At 45.3% G+C, this 17581-nt stretch overlaps 1 protein-coding gene and 1 long non-coding RNA gene across 5 annotated transcripts in view; one reads left to right on the top strand and one right to left on the bottom strand.

Moving 5' to 3' along the window:
* The window catches only part of EDA (ectodysplasin A), a 219518-nt gene extending 202312 nt beyond the window's left edge, over positions 1–17206 (bottom strand). For 3 of the 4 annotated variants that reach the window (XM_073556109.1, XM_073556110.1, XM_073556111.1), the window contains exon 1: positions 16654–17205. In XM_073556109.1, coding sequence (XP_073412210.1) covers positions 16654–16971 — 318 coding nt within the window. In that variant the 5' untranslated portion in view covers positions 16972–17205. Of the gene's footprint in view, positions 1–16653 lie in introns of all 4 variants that reach the window. The other variant, XM_073556112.1, reaches the window with a different exon arrangement.
* LOC141059908 (uncharacterized) lies at positions 8775–11953 on the top strand. The gene is made up of 2 exons (XR_012222625.1): positions 8775–9513; positions 10313–11953. It is a non-coding gene; the product is annotated as an uncharacterized lncRNA (long non-coding RNA).
* Positions 17207–17581: the final 375 nt, after the last annotated feature.

The following is a 17581-nucleotide window of genomic DNA, read 5'->3' as shown; positions in this document are numbered from 1 at the left end:
GTTATGGCTATTAGGAAAGCTATTTTGAGGGACAGGCTCCTAATAGAGGCCGACGAGATGGGTTCAAATGGCGCTTCTGTCATAGCTGTGAGGACTAGGTTCAAATCCCATGGCGTGAGTCTATTCTTTACTATTGGTCTGGATCTACTCGCTGCTTTGATAAATCTTTTGACCCAATAATTAGCCGCGATGTTGCAGCTAAAGAGGGCCCCTAAGGCGGATACCTGTACTTTAAGGGTACTGGTGGAGAGACCCAAGTCCAGCCCTTTTTGTAAAAATTCCAAGATCTGGCCTATGGGGACGGAATCACCAGTATTTACATTTGAGCTTTCGAGGAACCTTTTCCAAATTCTGACGTAAATCTTAGTTGTCACTACTTTCCTACTTTTTAGAAGAGTGTCAATTAGGTCTGGAGAGAAGCCTTTACTTTCTAGCAGTGACCGCTCAAATTCCACGCTGTGAGATGTAGGCCAGCCACCTGAGGGTGGAAGACCGGGCCCTGGGACAGAAGGTCCGGGATGTCCGGGAGAACCCAAGGATCGTCTACCGACATGATCCTGAGGTTCGAAAACCATGCTCTTCTGGGCCAGAACGGGGCGATGACTATGACCCTTGCCCTGTCTTTCCTGATCTTCCTCAACACTAGAGGAAGTAGAGATAGGGGAGGAAAGGCGTAGGCTAGCCTGAAGTCCCATTTTATCAGAAGCGCATCTACTGCCAGAGGAGTCTCCCTGGGGTTTAGGGAGCAAAACTGTGTCGTTTTTGAATTCTCCTTGGTGGCGAATAGATCCACCTCTGGCTGACCCCATCTCTGCACAATCTGAACGAAAATGGAGGTGTTTAAGGCCCACTCTCCTTGTTTTAACAGATTGCGGCTTAGGAAATCTGCCGCGATGTTCTCTTTCCCTCTTATGTGAAGAGCCGTGAGAGATAAAAAATGACACTCTGCTAGCTGGAACAACTGTCCTGCCACCTTCATCAGAGTTCTGGATCGAGTTCCGCCTTGGTGGTTGATATAGGCCACGGCCACTCGATTGTCCGATAGAACTCGTACGTGATGGCCCTGTAGATACATAAGGAGCTCTTTAGCTGCGAGTACTACCGCTGTTAATTCTTTCAAATTAGAAGACATTTGTATCTGATCTCGTTCCCATAGGCCCTGGACCAGAATTTCTTCCATATGCGCCCCCCAACAGGAAGGACTTGCATCCGTGGTGACCACGCGGGTAATGTTATACTCCCAAGGGACCCCTCTAGACAAGTTATTTCTTTCTAGCCACCATTCCAGGGACTCTATTGTGTTTCTAGATAAGGTCAGTCGACCTTCTAAGTTACCCCCAAGAATCCTCTGATACCATAAAACTTCGCCCTGTAGAGTTCTCATATGAACTTGGGCCCACTGGACTGCGGGAATGCAGGATGAGAGGGAACCCAACAGGGACATGGCTTTCCTGAGGGACATGGAGGGGTTGTTGGAGGCGTTCAGGACCCGGCCATGCAGGTGCAGCAGCTTCTCTGGGGGCAGACGGCATTCCTGCTTTTCTGAATCTAGGGTTAGGCCTAGAAATTGTTGAATTTTTAATGGCTGCAAACGGGATTTTTTGATATTAAGTAGCCATCCCAACCGCTCTAGAGCCGCCATTGTTTTCTGTAACTGTTCTAAACACTGCTCGGCTGAACTGCCTATTATAAGGAGGTCATCTAAATAGGGGACGACTAGAATGTTTAGCTCGCGCAGATGGGCCATCACTTCTGCCATCACTTTGGTGAATATTCGAGGCGCAACCGCCACCCCGAAGGGTAGGGCCGCGTACTGGAAGTGCTGGATTGACCCATCCAACTGAACCACCAGTCTAAGGAAAGATTGGTGTGCTAGACCTATGGGTATATGATAGTAAGCGTCTTTCAGATCTAGGACCACCATGAAGCAGTTTTGAAACAGCATCTTTATTGCGGTGTTGATTGTTTCCATTTTAAATGGACGTACAACCAGGAATTTATTGAGGGCTTTGAGGTTAAATATAGCCCTAAATGAGTCGTCCGGTTTACGGACCAAGAACAGGGGGGAATAGAAGCCTTTCCCCCACTCTTCCTCTGGAACTCTCGTCAGGACTTTTTTGTCCAGTAGCTCGAGGACCTCGGTCTCCAGGCAGCTTGTTCTAGCGGGGAAGATTTGAGTGGAGTTACCTTGAACCGATCTTGGGGAACGCAGGCGAACTCTAGGTGCAGTCCTGTAGCTATCACCCCCAGTATCCAGCTGCTATTCGAGATTCTGGCCCAGGCCGGGTAGAAGGCAGATAATCTTCCTCCTACCGGAGCCACTAGTCATTGGGGCGGCTTCTTATTATCCCGTGATGGACCTTCTTGGCGCCCCCCTCCTCCATACATGAAGCCCGTACCTCTGGTTTTTTTGTTGTCCCATCTGTTCTGATCTCTGGCCTGTCTCCTGCGGGAATACCCTTTCCTAGAAAAGGGACGTCTCCAGGATGTATTCGGCAGACTCGGAAATTTCTTTTTCTCATCCCCGGCCTTCTCTAACAGTTCGTCTAGGACGGGGCCAAACAAGTATTCACCCTCACAGGGGATAGAACAGAGACGGGACCTGGCTTGGATATCTCCCGGCCAGCATTTTAACCAGAGGGCTCTTCGGGCCGAATTAGACAAACTTGCAGACCTAGCCGCCATAATTACTGAGTCCGCCGAGGCATCTGCCAGAAAGGCAGCAGCATTCTGGATAATTGGTAAAGACTTACGGATGGAGGCTCGCGAGGTTCCATCCTTTAGCTGAGAGTCCAATTGATCCAGCCAGACCATCATGGATCTGGCTGCGCACGTGGCTGCTATTGCTGGCCTTAGGGCGCCTGCTGACATCTCCCATGTGCCCTTTAAAAAGGAATCTGCCTTTTTATCTAGGGGGTCTTTAAGGGAGGCCATATCGTCGAAGGGTATAGATGACTTTTTTGAGGCTTTAGCTACCGCTGCATCCAGCTTGGGGGCCTTATCCCATCGACTTACTATTGGGTCCTCAAAGGGGTATCTACGTTTGAAAGCGGGCGGCATAGAACCCCTTTTTTCCGTTTTTTTCCACTCCCTGTCAATCAGGCTCTGGACTTTCTCGTTTAGTGGAAAAGTCTTTTGTTTTCTGGGGTCTAGACCCCCGAACATAATGTCCTGAGCAGACAGTTCTGTCTTTTTTTCTTCTACCCCCATGGTTGACCTTATGGTTTTAATTAATTTATCCATTTGGTCCAAGGGAAAGCAGAACCGGCTGGAATCCTCTTCGGAAGAAGAAGAGGAGGCCGAGGACTCTGAGGAGATATCTTCCTTTCTAGGGCCGACAGAAGACTCTGAGCCTGAAACACTAGCTCGTCTTCTTTTAGAAGAACCTTCTTTTGATAGGGCTTTTATTTCAGTCCTGATTAATTGCCTCAGGTCTGTAGCGAAGCTTGGAGCTTCTTCCGCTACCTGTATAAATAGGAAAGAGTGTAAGAGTCTGATACTCCACTCACGTTCTACCCCTCATCTCCGTCCCTACCGTCGGTCTCACGCAAGACTGACACAATCTCTTGGGGTGGCCATCTGGTAAGGGGCAACTACAGAGGGCACATTCCTTGTGCTTCTGCTTCCCTGTGGCCTTCTTCCCCTGAGAATCAAACACATAAGGGGACACTGCATCAGGGTACATTCTCGCAGATCTCTTACCCTTGCAGATGAGGACAGGTACCGGATCATGGGGGGCTGCGGGAGGATCCTTTGACCTAGAGGAACTGCTGTGGCTCCGTCCACTTGAACATCCCTCTTTCCTCTTAGGTTGGTCACTGGGGCGCTTTGCCACGGGCTGCACCTCTTGTGGGTCCATGGGGGCTTCTGTTGTGTCCATCGCTGGGCCTCCAGAAGCACCTCAGCAGCGATGCCTTCTGTCTTAAGAAGGCTCCCCCTCCGGATTAGGACTCTGTCCGGTGTTCGGGCCCCCCATTGGACCGCTCCCCGCGATCCTCCCCCTCCCCTTCATGTGCCCGGCCCCCTCAGGCGGCAGGGGCGCGCATCGGCGCGCGTTCACCTCAACCGGAAGTCGCCGACATCCGACTTCCGGTTTCGGCGCTAGGCCCCGCCCCCTTCGCCGCATCACTTCCCCGCGCGACAGAGGCCGCAGGGACGCGCGGCAAGGGGCTAGAACTGCGCCGCCGGCTCGGAACCGCCGCTCCCTACTAACACAGGAACAGAAATATGATGTAATTGGAATCACTGAAACTTGGTGGGACAATACACATGATTGGAATACAAGACTAGAAGGATACAACTTATTTGCAAGAAACAGACTTGATAAACGAGGAGGGGGTGTCGCATTGTATGTTCGAAACGCGTATATCTGCACAGAGATTGAAGCTTCAGAGACTGGGAGTTCTGTGGAAACTGTTTGGGTAAGAATACAAGGACAGAACAATGGAAAGGACACCATTGTAGGCATTTACTACAGGCCGCCTGTGCAAGCCGAAGATATAGATGAACTCTTTATGCATCAGATGGCCAAGTTCTCCAAAAAATATGACATAGTTGTCATGGGAGATTTCAACTATCCAGACATTTGTTGGGAATCTCTCTCAGGCAAAACTAACAGGTCAAGGAAATTCTTATCCTCTCTTGCTGACAACTTTATCTTCCAAAAGGTAAGGGAGAAAACAAGGGGAACTGCTACCTTGGATCTAATCCTTATAAACAGGGAGGAAATGGTTGAGGAGGTAAAAGTGGCTGGGACCCTAGGAGGTAGCGACCATGCTATTTTAGAATTTTGGATTACTAGAGGTGGAAGACCTGTGAAGACTCAGACGTCAAGGTTAGATTTCAGAAAGGCAGATTTTAAGGGATTCAGAAAGAGAATTGGAGGGATCCAATGGCTGGATATCCTTAAAGACAAAAATGTCCAGGAAGGATGGGAAATCTTGAAAAATGAAATTCTCAAAGCACAGTTGTTAACAATTCCGAAAAGAGGGAAGAATAGGAAGCATTTAAGGAAACCAGGATGGATGAACACAGAACTTAAGCACATGCTAAAAAGGAAGAAAAAAATGTTTATAAAATGGAAAGAGGGAGGCATATCTAAAGAAGAATATAATGCTGTCTGCAGAACCTGCAGGGCACAAATCAGATTAGCTAAAGCTGAAAATGAACTGAGGCTTGCAAGAGATGTCAAAAGCAATAATAAAGGATTTTGGGGATATGTCAAAAGTAAAAGAAAAGTCAAAGATGCTATAGGATTTTTACAGGATGAAAATGATGAAATGGTAAGACAGGATGTTGAGAAGGCTGAACTTTTAAATTCCTATTTTGCATCTGTTTTCTCTCAGAAAGGAAATGCAACATCAACTGTTATTCACTGTCCTATTAAGGGAATAGAAGAATCCAGGATATCTATAAACAGAAAGATAGTGAGGAAACACTTAGCTAACCTAAATGAATTCAAGTCTCCAGGTCCAGATGAATTACACCCCAGAGTACTGAAGGAGATAGCAGAAGAAATTTTTGAACCCCTCTCCATAATCTTTGAAAATTCTTGGAGAACAGGAGAAGTGCCAGAAGACTGGAGAAGAGCAAATGTTGTTCCTATCTTCAAAAAGGGGAAGAAGGTGGACCCAGGCAACTATAGGCCGGTGAGTCTGACTTCTATACCAGGAAAGATCTTTGAACAAATTATTAAACAACACCTGGATAAGAATGAAGTGATTAAACAGAGTCAGCATGGGTTTCTAACTAATAAGTCATGTCAGACTAACTTAATTTCCTTCTATGACGGTATCACTGATTGGGTGGATCAAGGAAATGCTGTAGATATAGTATATCTTGACTTCAGCAAAGCATTTGACAAAGTCTCTCATACAATCCTTATTGAAAAAATGACTAAGTATGGAATGGACAAGGCAACTGTTAGGTGGATTCATAACTGGCTTAGTGATCGGACCCAAAGAGTGGTCGTAAATGGCTGCACATCCAGTTGGAAGAATGTCTCAAGTGGGGTACCACAGGGCTCTGTCCTGGGCCCTGTATTGTTCAACATCTTTATCAACGATTTAGATGAAGGAATTGAGGGTAAACTGATTAAATTTGTTGATGACACAAAGCTAGGAGGGATAGCTAATACTAGAGAAGAGAGAGAGAGGATTCAAAAAGATTTAAATAAACTGGAGAAGTGGGCAGCAACTAACAGAATGGTTTTTAACAGGGAGAAATGCAAAGTACTACATCTGGGCAATAAAAATGAAAAAAGCATATATAGAATGGGAGGAATAGGGCTAAGTGACAGCACATGTGAAAAAGACTTGGGTATACTAATAGATCACAGACTGAATATGAGTCAACAGTGTGATGCAGCAGCAAAAAAGGCAAATGCAATTCTAGGATGTATTAACAGAAGCATACAGTCTAGATCACGTGAAGTCATTATTTCCCTCTACTCCTCTTTGGTCAGACCTCATCTGGAATATTGTGTCCAGTTTTGGGCACCACATTTTAAAAAAGACATCAACAAACTGGAGCAAGTTCAGAAAAGAGCGACCAGAATGGTGACCGGTCTGCAAACCCTGTCTTATGAGGAAAGGTTGCAGGATTTGGGAATGTTTAGTTTGCAAAAGAGAAGACTGAGAGGAGACTTAATAGCTGTCTACAAATATCTAAAGGGCTGTCACATTGTAGAAGGATCAACTTTATTCTCATTTGCACAAGGAAAGACTAGAAGCAATGGGATGAAACTGAATGGGAAGAGACACAGATTAGATATTAGAAAAAACTTTTTGACAGTTAGAGTGATCAATGAGTGGAACAGGCTGCCACGAGAATTGGTGAGTTCTCCTTCAATGGAAGTCTTCAAACAGAGGCTGGACAGACATCTGACTGGGATGATTTAGCAAATCCTGCTTTGAGCAGGGGGTTGGACCAGATGGCCCAGGAGGTCCCTTCCAACTCTACGATTCTATGATTCTATGATTCCCTTTGTGGGACACCGCCGGCGGCGCCCGCCCGAACGGACCGCACCCCCGGGGCAAGGAGACACAGGGGGACCCGCTTACCTCACCGGTCCCGTGGAGAAGGCGACCGCCGGACCCTGTCTCCGCCTGCTCTTACCACTGCCGTGGAAATCCTACCCGGACCCACCGTGGCGCATCCAGGGCCCCCAGCGAGACCGAGGTAGGAGAACCCCCCACTACCTGAGTCGGTCCGCTGGCCTGGGATTCGGTTATCCATGACGGACGATCTGTAGGGAGTTCTGTCCTTGTTAGGAACAGGAAACCAACTGATGCGTGGGAGAGGTGCCGCCCTTTTTGTATCTGTAGGTTTTCCTGTTCCTAAGAAGGGCGGATCCCCTCTCTCAGGTGGTGCTGTCATGGACGACCGAATAAATATATCATTAGAAGGCCCAGTCCTCCGTACAGCCGCTGAGCTCGGAGATTGACTAGAACGGTGGCAAGCCCTGTGGACAAGCAAGCCAGCACTGCTACAGCCAAAACACTGACAATCGGAATAGCGGTAGGGAGACGGCGCTGGACCCAGACAAGGTCAGAATCTGCTGAGTTAGGTTTTTTACCAATTTTGGGGCCCACTTTCCTGAAAGTGGACAAACCCTTTAAGTTTAAGATCATTGCTGTTGATTTTAAAATCATACAAATTGGATCATTTACAGTATCACATACACCCTGTGAATACGGACTAATAACAGGTGACGAATAAGGCCTCTTTCACACATCCGTCTGTCACCATCAGTCAAAATCCGCCGTTTTGCTAAAAATACGGATCCGCCATTTTTCTTGGCAGATCCTTTTTTTCCCATTGAGTTGCATTACTGGCGGATTTTGACGGATGGTCATCCGTTAGATCCGTTTTTATACAGATCCGCCAAAATTTTGGCGTCCGCCGACTTGCCCGGACGAACAATGAAACATTTTTTTGGCCGGCCGGATCCGCATTTTACAGTGCACATGCCCGGAGGAATTGACTCTGCTGGAAATTTAACCCTAAACTCGGTTCTGGCATCTCTCTCCCCTTTCCTTTTCCAGGCACGGTTTCCTTTAAATTTCAGCCTTATCCGGATCCGTCAAAATAACAGTCCGGTGACACCCGTTTGTTTCAATCCGCCAACGGATCCATTTTCCGCCATTTTGGCGGATTTCAACTGAGCTAAAAAACGGATGTGTGAAACAGGCCTTATCTGCTACTAAATATTGGAGCCAATTTTTTGAGAGTGAATAATCAGTTCAGGAGGCAGAGGAGAGAAGATGTAATACAATCAGTCTGATAGGCTATGTTCACACATTGCGGTTTTGCTGATTTTTATGCAAATTATGAGCCGCTTTTTACAATATCAGCAAAAGCTATGAGATGTCAGAAATCCCATGGACATGCTTGTTTTTGTATTGGAAAACTGCTGCTTTTCTGAAAACTGCATCATGCGCCAATTCTTTCAATGTTTTCTCAGCGGTTTTTTTCAGTCATAGAAAGCAATGAGTAAATGCAAAAAAAGCAGCAATAACACATCGTCTTTTGCAGAAATTTTAGTGGGGGGAGCAGGTATTGCAGGATGCGAAACACATTTAGGTTTGTGATTTTCCCAAATTTAAACTGAAGTGTCTTGGTATGAGAATGTCAGCTAGTATAAGTATGGTTTAATTAAATTAGTGAAATGTGTAAAGTAAAAGAAACCTGATAGTTTTAATCAGGGTGGATTGATTTAAATCACGCCGATTTAAATCATGATTTAAATCACGATTTAAATCAAAAGATTTTTTTCTATTTAAATCGGATCGATTTAAATCATGATTTTAATCATGATTTAAATCACTGATTTAAATCAAAAGGTTTTTTTTTAATATAAATCACGATTAAAATGAGAAGTGAGAGCAGTGTGCATGTGCGCCCATAGTTACACGGACGAAACTAGGGGCAACGATCTAACGCCAGGGTGAGGGGGGGACCCCAAAGTAAGTAAAAATCTTTTTTGTTTTACTATATGGCAATAGGTAGGTGTTTAAAAGCAGCATGTCTTAATTGTATAAACTATTAATAGCCTCCACATTTTGTTCATACTGCCCCTTTAATTCCACACTTCTAGCTTGGTTTCAGTTTTGGTTTAGTTTCTTTTTCCCTGCATTCAGTTGACATGCCCAAACTTGTTGGATAGCCAGCAGTACTTGGCTCAGGCTGTAGTAACATCAGCAGTGCTTGGCTCAGGCTGTAGTAACAATCAAACTTCATAAGTGATCTGTGTGAGCCTGCCATGGCAGCAGGTCGTAAGAGAGACCCTATTTGGGTTCATTTTGTTGAGATGCCAGCAGCAGATCTTGGAAAGAAAGGTGCAAGAGCAAAGTGCAAATACTGTCAAAAGGATATCCAAGGACTTGTTTGCCGTTTGAAATCACATTATGAAAACTGCAACCAGAAGGGAAATGAAGATGTTGATAGTGATACATACAACTAATGTCAATGAACCCCCACAGCTTCTTATGCACCAGGAGCCTAGTACTAGTGGTAAGTCTGGCAATTAATTTACAACCTATTTTTTTAACAGACATTTTACTGGGATGGTTAAAGTCTATGAAAAGAAAAATTTCTAGCACTGGTAGTTCTGGAGTATAGAATTTAAATTTATGTTAAGGCAATATTTCACAGAAAATTAACGCTAAAGGACATGTGCACCTTTATTTTTTTAAGGTGCACATGTCCTCCCCCCGCAGCGCTCTTACCTCCGATCCCCGCAGCGCTGAGATCCGTGGCTTCGTTTTGACCGTCCGCCTCCCGTCCTCCGGTTGCGGCCTACTCGCAGTGATCCAGCGGCGTGACGTCAGCGGGCCGCACGCTCCATTGAAATGAATGGAGGCGCGCTCGCGGACGGGCAGAACGAAGCCACGGATCCCCGCAGCGCTGACATCGGAGGTAAGAGAGCTGCGGGGGGAGGACATGTGCACACTGTGACTGGCTGCACCTTAAAAAATAAAGGTGCACATGTCCTTTAAGTAAAAATAAAGTGTGTATACGCTTATTTTTTTTTATTGTAGGCTGCAATTCACTTTTGAAGTCTGCCAAATTGACCATTTTAAAAAAAAAACATTTTTAAAACTTTTGTGACATAATTTTTTTCAGTTGCTGAGGCTCTGATATTAGTTACCAGTATTACAGCAACCTCACCGGAAAACTTGAGTAGCATAACTTTTGAGACAGCCCTTATAGGACGAGGACCATTACATTGTTCAAAAAGTTTGTTTCAATATTTTCGTTATATTTCTTCAAATACGCAGTCGATTTATATTTTTAATTTCTGTGCTTTCAGGGTCAAATATGGCTTGTGCTGCACGTGACAATCAATATCTGGGTACAACTTCAACAAAGCAGCCCAAAAAAAAACTTTGCGTGCAAAGTGTAGAAAAATTCATCTTAAAGACTACGACGAGCCAGAAAGAACATTTTGATGAATTGCTAAATTCATATTTGCAACCAATTCTTCTTTCCGACTAGTTGAGCACCCATTGTTTGTACAAATGATCGAAGGAATTAGACCAGGCTACAAACCACCAAGTAGATTTGATATCTCAGGAAAACATCTTCAGGCTGTATACGACATAGAAAGAGCGGCTTGTACAAAATATTTGAAAGACAAGGTTGTTAACATGAGCTTGGATGGTTGGAGCAACATCCACAACGACCCCATAATTTGCACTTGTGTCACAACAGAAGATGGTGAAACTTACCTTACAGACACAATCGACACATCTGGAAATTCACATACTGCTGAATATTTACTTGAAATTGCTAAGAACTCAATTCACCAATGCCAAGAACAGTTTGGATGTAAAGTAAGGAGCTTAGTTACTGATAACGCAAGCAATGTGGCAAAAATGCGAGCGGAACTGGCACAGGATGACACAAATGTCATTACATAGGGTTGTTCTGCCCATTTGTTGCATCTTTTGGCAAAAGACCTGCATATTTTGGGTGTCAAGGAACATGTTGTAGAAATTGTTAAATATTTCCGCAATAATCATTTTGCACATGCAACCTACAAGGAAATGGGAGGACTGAAGTTGGTTCTACCACAAGATGTTAGATGGAATACCTTGGCTGACTGCTTGGAACTGTTTATTAACAACTGGTCAAAATTACTGTCCATTTGCGAAACACATCGGGATAAAATTGATGCTAATATACGAAGCAAAGTATTAAATCTTGGTGTGAAGAGAAATGCCGAGGACCTTTTGGAAAGGTTAAAGCCAATATCGATTGCGTTGGATAAAATGCAGAAAGATACTGCAACCATAGCTGATGCCACAGAAGTTTGGAAAGATTTAGAAGGTTCTCTAGATCTCTTGAACCTCTCAAACAATGTAAAGGTTGCAATACAGCACCGCAAGGACCAAGCATTAAAAGAAGAACACTATTTAGCCAATATCTTGCATCCCATCTACAGAGGGAAAAAATTATCTGAGGCGGAAATCAACTCTGCAATGGAGTGGCTCGCCAATACTAACCATGACATTGTGGCAACTGTGCTGAAATTGAAGTGTGAATCTGCACCATTCCAAAAATACATGTTTGCAGATAACGTCGTTAATGAACTAAAACCACTGGACTGGTGGAAGTCGCAATCACTTGTTCTTCCAGCAAAGATAATAAATCTAGCTACTCAGCTACTGACTGCATCGGCTTCATCCGCAGGAGTAGAGAGATTGTTTTCTTCATTTGGTTTTGTGCACACAACAGTCCGAAACCGCTTAGGAACTGCTAAAGCAGGACAACTGGTTTTCCTATTAAAAGTCCTAAATAAACAGTAGGCTTAAAGGACTGATGTATTCACTGAAGATGTTTGCTTACTTCAAACGTTAGAGATAGGCTATTGTTAAAAAGTACTTACTCTCTGTAGTTCAATTCTGAGTGTTTAATAGTGCAAATAAAAATTATTAGGTTTCATAATCAACTGTTTTAATATTTTTATTTGTGTAAAACAATTAGATTTGCAAAAAGACAAAGTTTTGCTTGTGTACAACTTGATTAAAAAATCTGATTTAAATCAAATGATTTAAATCAAAAAAATCAGATTTTTTTGATTTTTTTAAAAAAATCAAGATTTTTATCCACCCTGGTTTTAATGAGCAATACCCGACCAACTGAATGACTCTGACTAATGTAGAATCTCAGAAAGCACACAACTGGTGACATTGTTTCTTTTTCTACCATTTATTATAATGTGTAAATGTTTTTTTAGCCAGATTTCTGACTTTCATGCTACTCTTAAAAGTAAAGAAAGTCAAGAAATGTAGGTATTAGCCCTGTATGCTGTATGACCATTGTCATAATTCCTTTCTTCCCAGACAGGGAGTTAGGCCTTGTTTACGTTTATATGTGGTTTTATGTGATTGTATCACTGTTTGCTCTCTTTTTGTGCAAAATTCTTTTTTAAAATACCGCAATTAAGTAAAAGTAATGTTTTAGTTCCACATTTTCTTGCTAACCCAAAGAAAGATTTCTAGAAACGCTTGTTCTCTATAACAGAGTAGTATAAATGCAGTTGATGAGGGGGGGAAAAAAACAATGTGTTTAATAAGAAACATTGTAAAGTTTATTCTCTTCACTGTAGATTTACTAAACAAATTGAATGTGTTGTTTCTTGTACTATTTTTTTTTGTTTTGGAAATCTACAGCAATCTATAATTTTTCAGAAATCTATAATGAAGAGAAGAAACTTTGCAATGCATCTTTTTAAATAAATTATTTTTTTCCCGACTTAGACAGTACGTTGTGCCATCTATTTATATAATTGCCTTGTAATGTTTTCATTTCCTGTTCTGTCCAGATGTCACCGTATCCCAGAATTCCAAGCGGAGGGAGTTCACCAACCGCCATATTGGGACACCTAAGTGATGGGTGTCTCAAAATGGAAACTGCTGCTGGTACTAACCTATTGCGCGGTTCCACCAGCGGAACACCGTCGCACCACATACACACTCTATACGCAGTACGCAACACTCACACTCTCACACTCACGTAGCCTCTTGCGTGGTACCACCAGCGGAACACCTTCGCACAGCGCCTGCCCGAAATCCGTGCAGGCACAGTGAATCATTTGACTGATCCCGACGGCAGATGCGTGACGTGTCTACAGGCAGAGGAAGCCAGTCACATTAAAGGGGTTTTCCCACGAACGAAAGTTCATTCTAAAAATTGTTTGTCTGACCGTGTACTGAGCATACCACATCTCCTGGGCAGGGGAGGAAGCAAAAGACAATACTGACATTACAGCAGGAGATCGCAGAGGATACATTTTGTGAGGTAAAACATTTCACTGACTGTTTTTAAACAATATTTTACCTCACAAAATGTATCCTCTGCGATCTCCTGCTGTAATGTCAGTATTGTCTTTTGCTTTCTCCCCTGCCCAGGAGCTGTCATAAGTTCTGTACACAGTCAGACACAGGAGAGAGACAGAGCACAGGGGGGAGACAGTTCAAATGGGACAGCACATGAGGGGAGAACACAGCACAGGAAGGAGAGAGACAGCAAACAAGGGGGATAGCACATGGGGTAGACATGTCAAAGAAGAGAGCACAGACGAGAGAAGTCAGCACATGGGGAGAGAGAGAGTGGATAGGTGGGTGAGCACATGGGGGGGGGGGGAGAGATTCTCAACGCTGCAAAGCCTGCCCCCATCGTGACATTACCGCCCTCCCGATGTGATAGCATCGGGCCTCCATCTAGTGTACTAATATTTGTGAATGTAGAAAAGTTTCCTTCTTGAGTATTTTTTTCATACTGAAGTAATAACACACATGGAATATTTTTGTACTAACTTAGATGTTATTTTTTCTGTTTTTGTTAACCTCGCAACACAAAAAAAAATACAATTTTGGAAATAGTGACTGGGCATCTAACCATGGTCTATAACTTTGGCTGTTCTCTCAGAGTGCCTCAGAGCTTTATTTTTTATACAATTGTAGACTATTACATGCTCTTACGGTTTCCAGCAAAAATAAAACAAAAAAAGTGTAACAAGATCAGGCATCTGTTACAATATTCTTACCATGAACAAGAAGAAACCATTAACTCCAAAACATTCGAGGCTTAAGCTACAAGGGCGTCTAAGTATTTGTGTTCTAGTACACAAAACTTACATAAAATCATGGTTATTGCTGCTCTCATGGGTGCACAGACCAATCTAATAAGTATAGGATCTGGTCCAACAAGCTGTTCTGGATACTCTCTGCTCTTTGAGGGGGTAAGTCTTCATTAGGATTCTACTACCACAAAAATAAAGTTCATGTCCCTCATCTCTCAGCTTGCATTGTGCCAGCCATTGCCAGAAAAGGAGAGAGACCGTCCCACCACCCTTTCCTGGAATCCAGGTAAACATCTCCATGGCTAGAGATGGATACAACGTGACAATAGACAGTGGACAAAATGGAAACAGTGCTAGGCACTTTGGATGCGTTTTCAGGGGTAGGATCATATAATTTTTAAATAACGTACTTTACAGAAAGTCTAATATGATGAACCACAGTCTGGAAACACAAATTAAATAATAGTCTTAAAATACCAACATACTGTATGCTGGAAAAAAGGCACATCTGAAAGATTTAGTCAAATATGCAGTACTGTACAAAAGTTTGAACAGGTGTTGAAAAAAAAAAAAGCAACAAAGAAAGAATGCTTTCAAAACTAGAAGTGTTTGCGCCTATAAGAAGTGATGCTGTTTTGAAGGCAAAGGATGGTCACCAAATATTGATCTGATTTACATTTCTTTTTTGATCATTCACTTCACATTTTGTTAATTGGTAAAAATAAGCCTATGAACATTTCTATTTTTGAAAGCGTTCTTACTATGCGCAGGGGAAATTATTTTGTGGCACTTACAAATATAAAAGTATTACAGGTGCCCCCCCCACAACTACAGGAGCCAGGGACCAGACCTGTGCATCTGCATCTCATAACCGAAAAACCGCTTCTCCATCATAACATGCAGTGTTCGTTAAGCTTGTCATTGGCGTCGATGTTCCAAGGATGCACATATCCCCATCAGAAAATGTCAGACAGGAGTCCCACTGTCATGTTTGAATACCATTGATTAAATCCTCACTAGACATCTACAAGAAGGACACCATCCCGCCATGAGAGGTTTTTACACTACTCATCGTGTACCGGCAGCCCAAACTAGTGTGGTCAATGAGACTCGCTGATAATAGTGACTAAGAATACCCTCCTATAGGCATCTCGAGGCCTTATACTACAAGGGTCATTACCCTGGGACCCCCAACGCCACGTGCACACTGTCAGCAACCAGGAGTGGGTGAGAAACACAGAAGTGGTGACGTGTTTCTATTACACTTTTCCTCTGATTGTTCCACTCCTGGTTTTGGCGTACAGATACTGATGTAATATATTTACCAAATACTGACAGTGTGAACGTGGCCTTATACTATTTACAGGTTGCATGCATCTATATGACTAATACTACAACACCTAATACCCTGGTACTACCCCTCTGTACTCCCAATTCTACAACTTCTATTATCCTGTGACTTCTCATCAATAGCATAATACTCCAACCTCTATTACCCTGTACGATCAATAACCCCAATATTACAGCCCGTCCCACCCATCTGTGACCTCTGCATGTCTGCTCTGTGCTGTAGTGATGCTCAGTATAACGGGAGCACTTTCCCTCAAGGCACCAATGGCCAGATGTGCTGCACCGGTGTCACATCACACAGCATAAGGGACGTCACAGGACCCTACAGCACACACAATATACATGACATCACACAACCCCACTGTCCTCTCTGCACCCTAGGAGTGTGATATCACCCACCCAGGGACCTATGACATCACCCAGGGACCATGACATCACCCACCCAGGAGTTATGACATCAAACAACCCCACTGTCCTCTCTGCACCCAGGGAGCGTGACGTGACATCACCCACCCAGGGACCTATGACATCACCCAGGGACCATGACATCACCCACCCAGAAGTTATGACATCAAACAACCCCACTGTCCTCTCTGCACCCCGGGAGCGTGACGTGACATGACCCAGCCAGGGACCTATGACATCACCCAGCCAGGGACCTATGACATCACCCAGCCAGGGACCTATGACATCACCCAGCCAGGGACCTATGACATGACCCAGCCAGGGACCTATGACATGACCCAGCCAGGGACCTATGACATCACCCAGCCAGGGACCTATGACATCACCCAGCCAGGGACCTATGACATGACCCAGCCAGGGACCTATGACATGACCCAGCCAGGGACCTATGACATGACCCAGCCAGGGACCTATGACATGACCCAGCCAGGGACCTATGACATGACCCAGCCAGGGACCTATGACATGACCCAGCCAGGGACCTATGACATCACCCAGCCAGGGACCTATGACATCACCCAGCCAGGGACCTATGACATCACCCAGCCAGGGACCTATGACATCACCCAGCCAGGGACCTATGACATCACCCAGCCAGGGACCTATGACATCACCCAGCCAGGGACCTATGACATCACCCAGCCAGGGACCTATGACATCACCCAGCCAGGAGTTATGACATCACCCAGCAGTTCCCTGACAGCACACAGCTCGGCGCCGCACGCTCCAGGTGTCCCCGCCGCACTCACCTGGTCGCCGGCCCCCGAGTGCTGCAGGTCAGACAGCCGCACCGCCGTCCTCCGGTGCTGGGAGAAGTCCCCTTCCTCGTCCGTGGTCCCAGGGCCGGAGCCCCGCGCGAACTTCCCTGCTCCCATCTCCCGGCGCAGCTCCAGATAGCAGCAAATGGTGACTATGTGCAAAGAGAGCGACAGAGCGAAGAAGCCGAGGAAGAGCCGGCAGCTGCCGCAACTCCTGGGACAACTGCACCCCGAGTGCTGGAGAGAGGAGGAGTCCGGGCACAGGGAGGGGTCCGCTGCAGGCTGCTCGGGCACACTCCGGGGTGCCATGCTGGTCAGTGGCTAGGGAGCAGCGCAGTCACCAGGGAGGAAGGCGCAGGCCGGTGCTCTGCTTCTCTCTGCTCTGCGCGGACTACGGCACCATGACTCTCCGCCGCTGAGCTTCTTACGAGGCAGCACATGAAACTACTCCCCGGAGCAAAGCGGAGCGAGGCGGCGCTGCACACACGGGACAGCTCCGTCCTCCAGCCGGTAGCCACACCTACCCGCACTCAGCCCGCCCCGTAACCCCGCCTCCTACAGGCACTTCCCGCCTCCAAGCAAACGAGAGCCTCGCGACGAGCCACGCCCCGATCTCCGCCCCTCTGCATCATAAGCTGCCTCCTCCCACACAGCGCTGTCTAGTGGCCGCTGCTGTCATTACACGCTCCTTTAGGATCGGATGAGGCCACGGGGAGTCAGGGCTCCGGCTCCCACACAATACCCTGTCCCAGGCTGCAGAACGGCGGCAGCCCCTGCTGTCCAGGCCTTGTGCTCGCTCCTGAGGCTTGGTGACCAGTTACATAACATATAAAGATGGTGGCAGTCCTCAGCTTACATGCACTTGGCATCACAGCTTTTTTTGTTGGCAAGTCATGGGTTAAATAAAGTTGCTTTTTTA

The sequence above is a fragment of the Dendrobates tinctorius genome, unplaced genomic scaffold (assembly GCF_039654945.1).
Source record: "Dendrobates tinctorius isolate UK_male_01 unplaced genomic scaffold, ASM3965494v1 ptg000231l, whole genome shotgun sequence".
NCBI classification, from domain to species: Eukaryota; Metazoa; Chordata; class Amphibia; order Anura; family Dendrobatidae; genus Dendrobates; species Dendrobates tinctorius.
The sequence above is the reverse complement of the archived record's forward strand: the minus strand, read 5'-3'. Positions and strand labels throughout refer to the sequence as shown.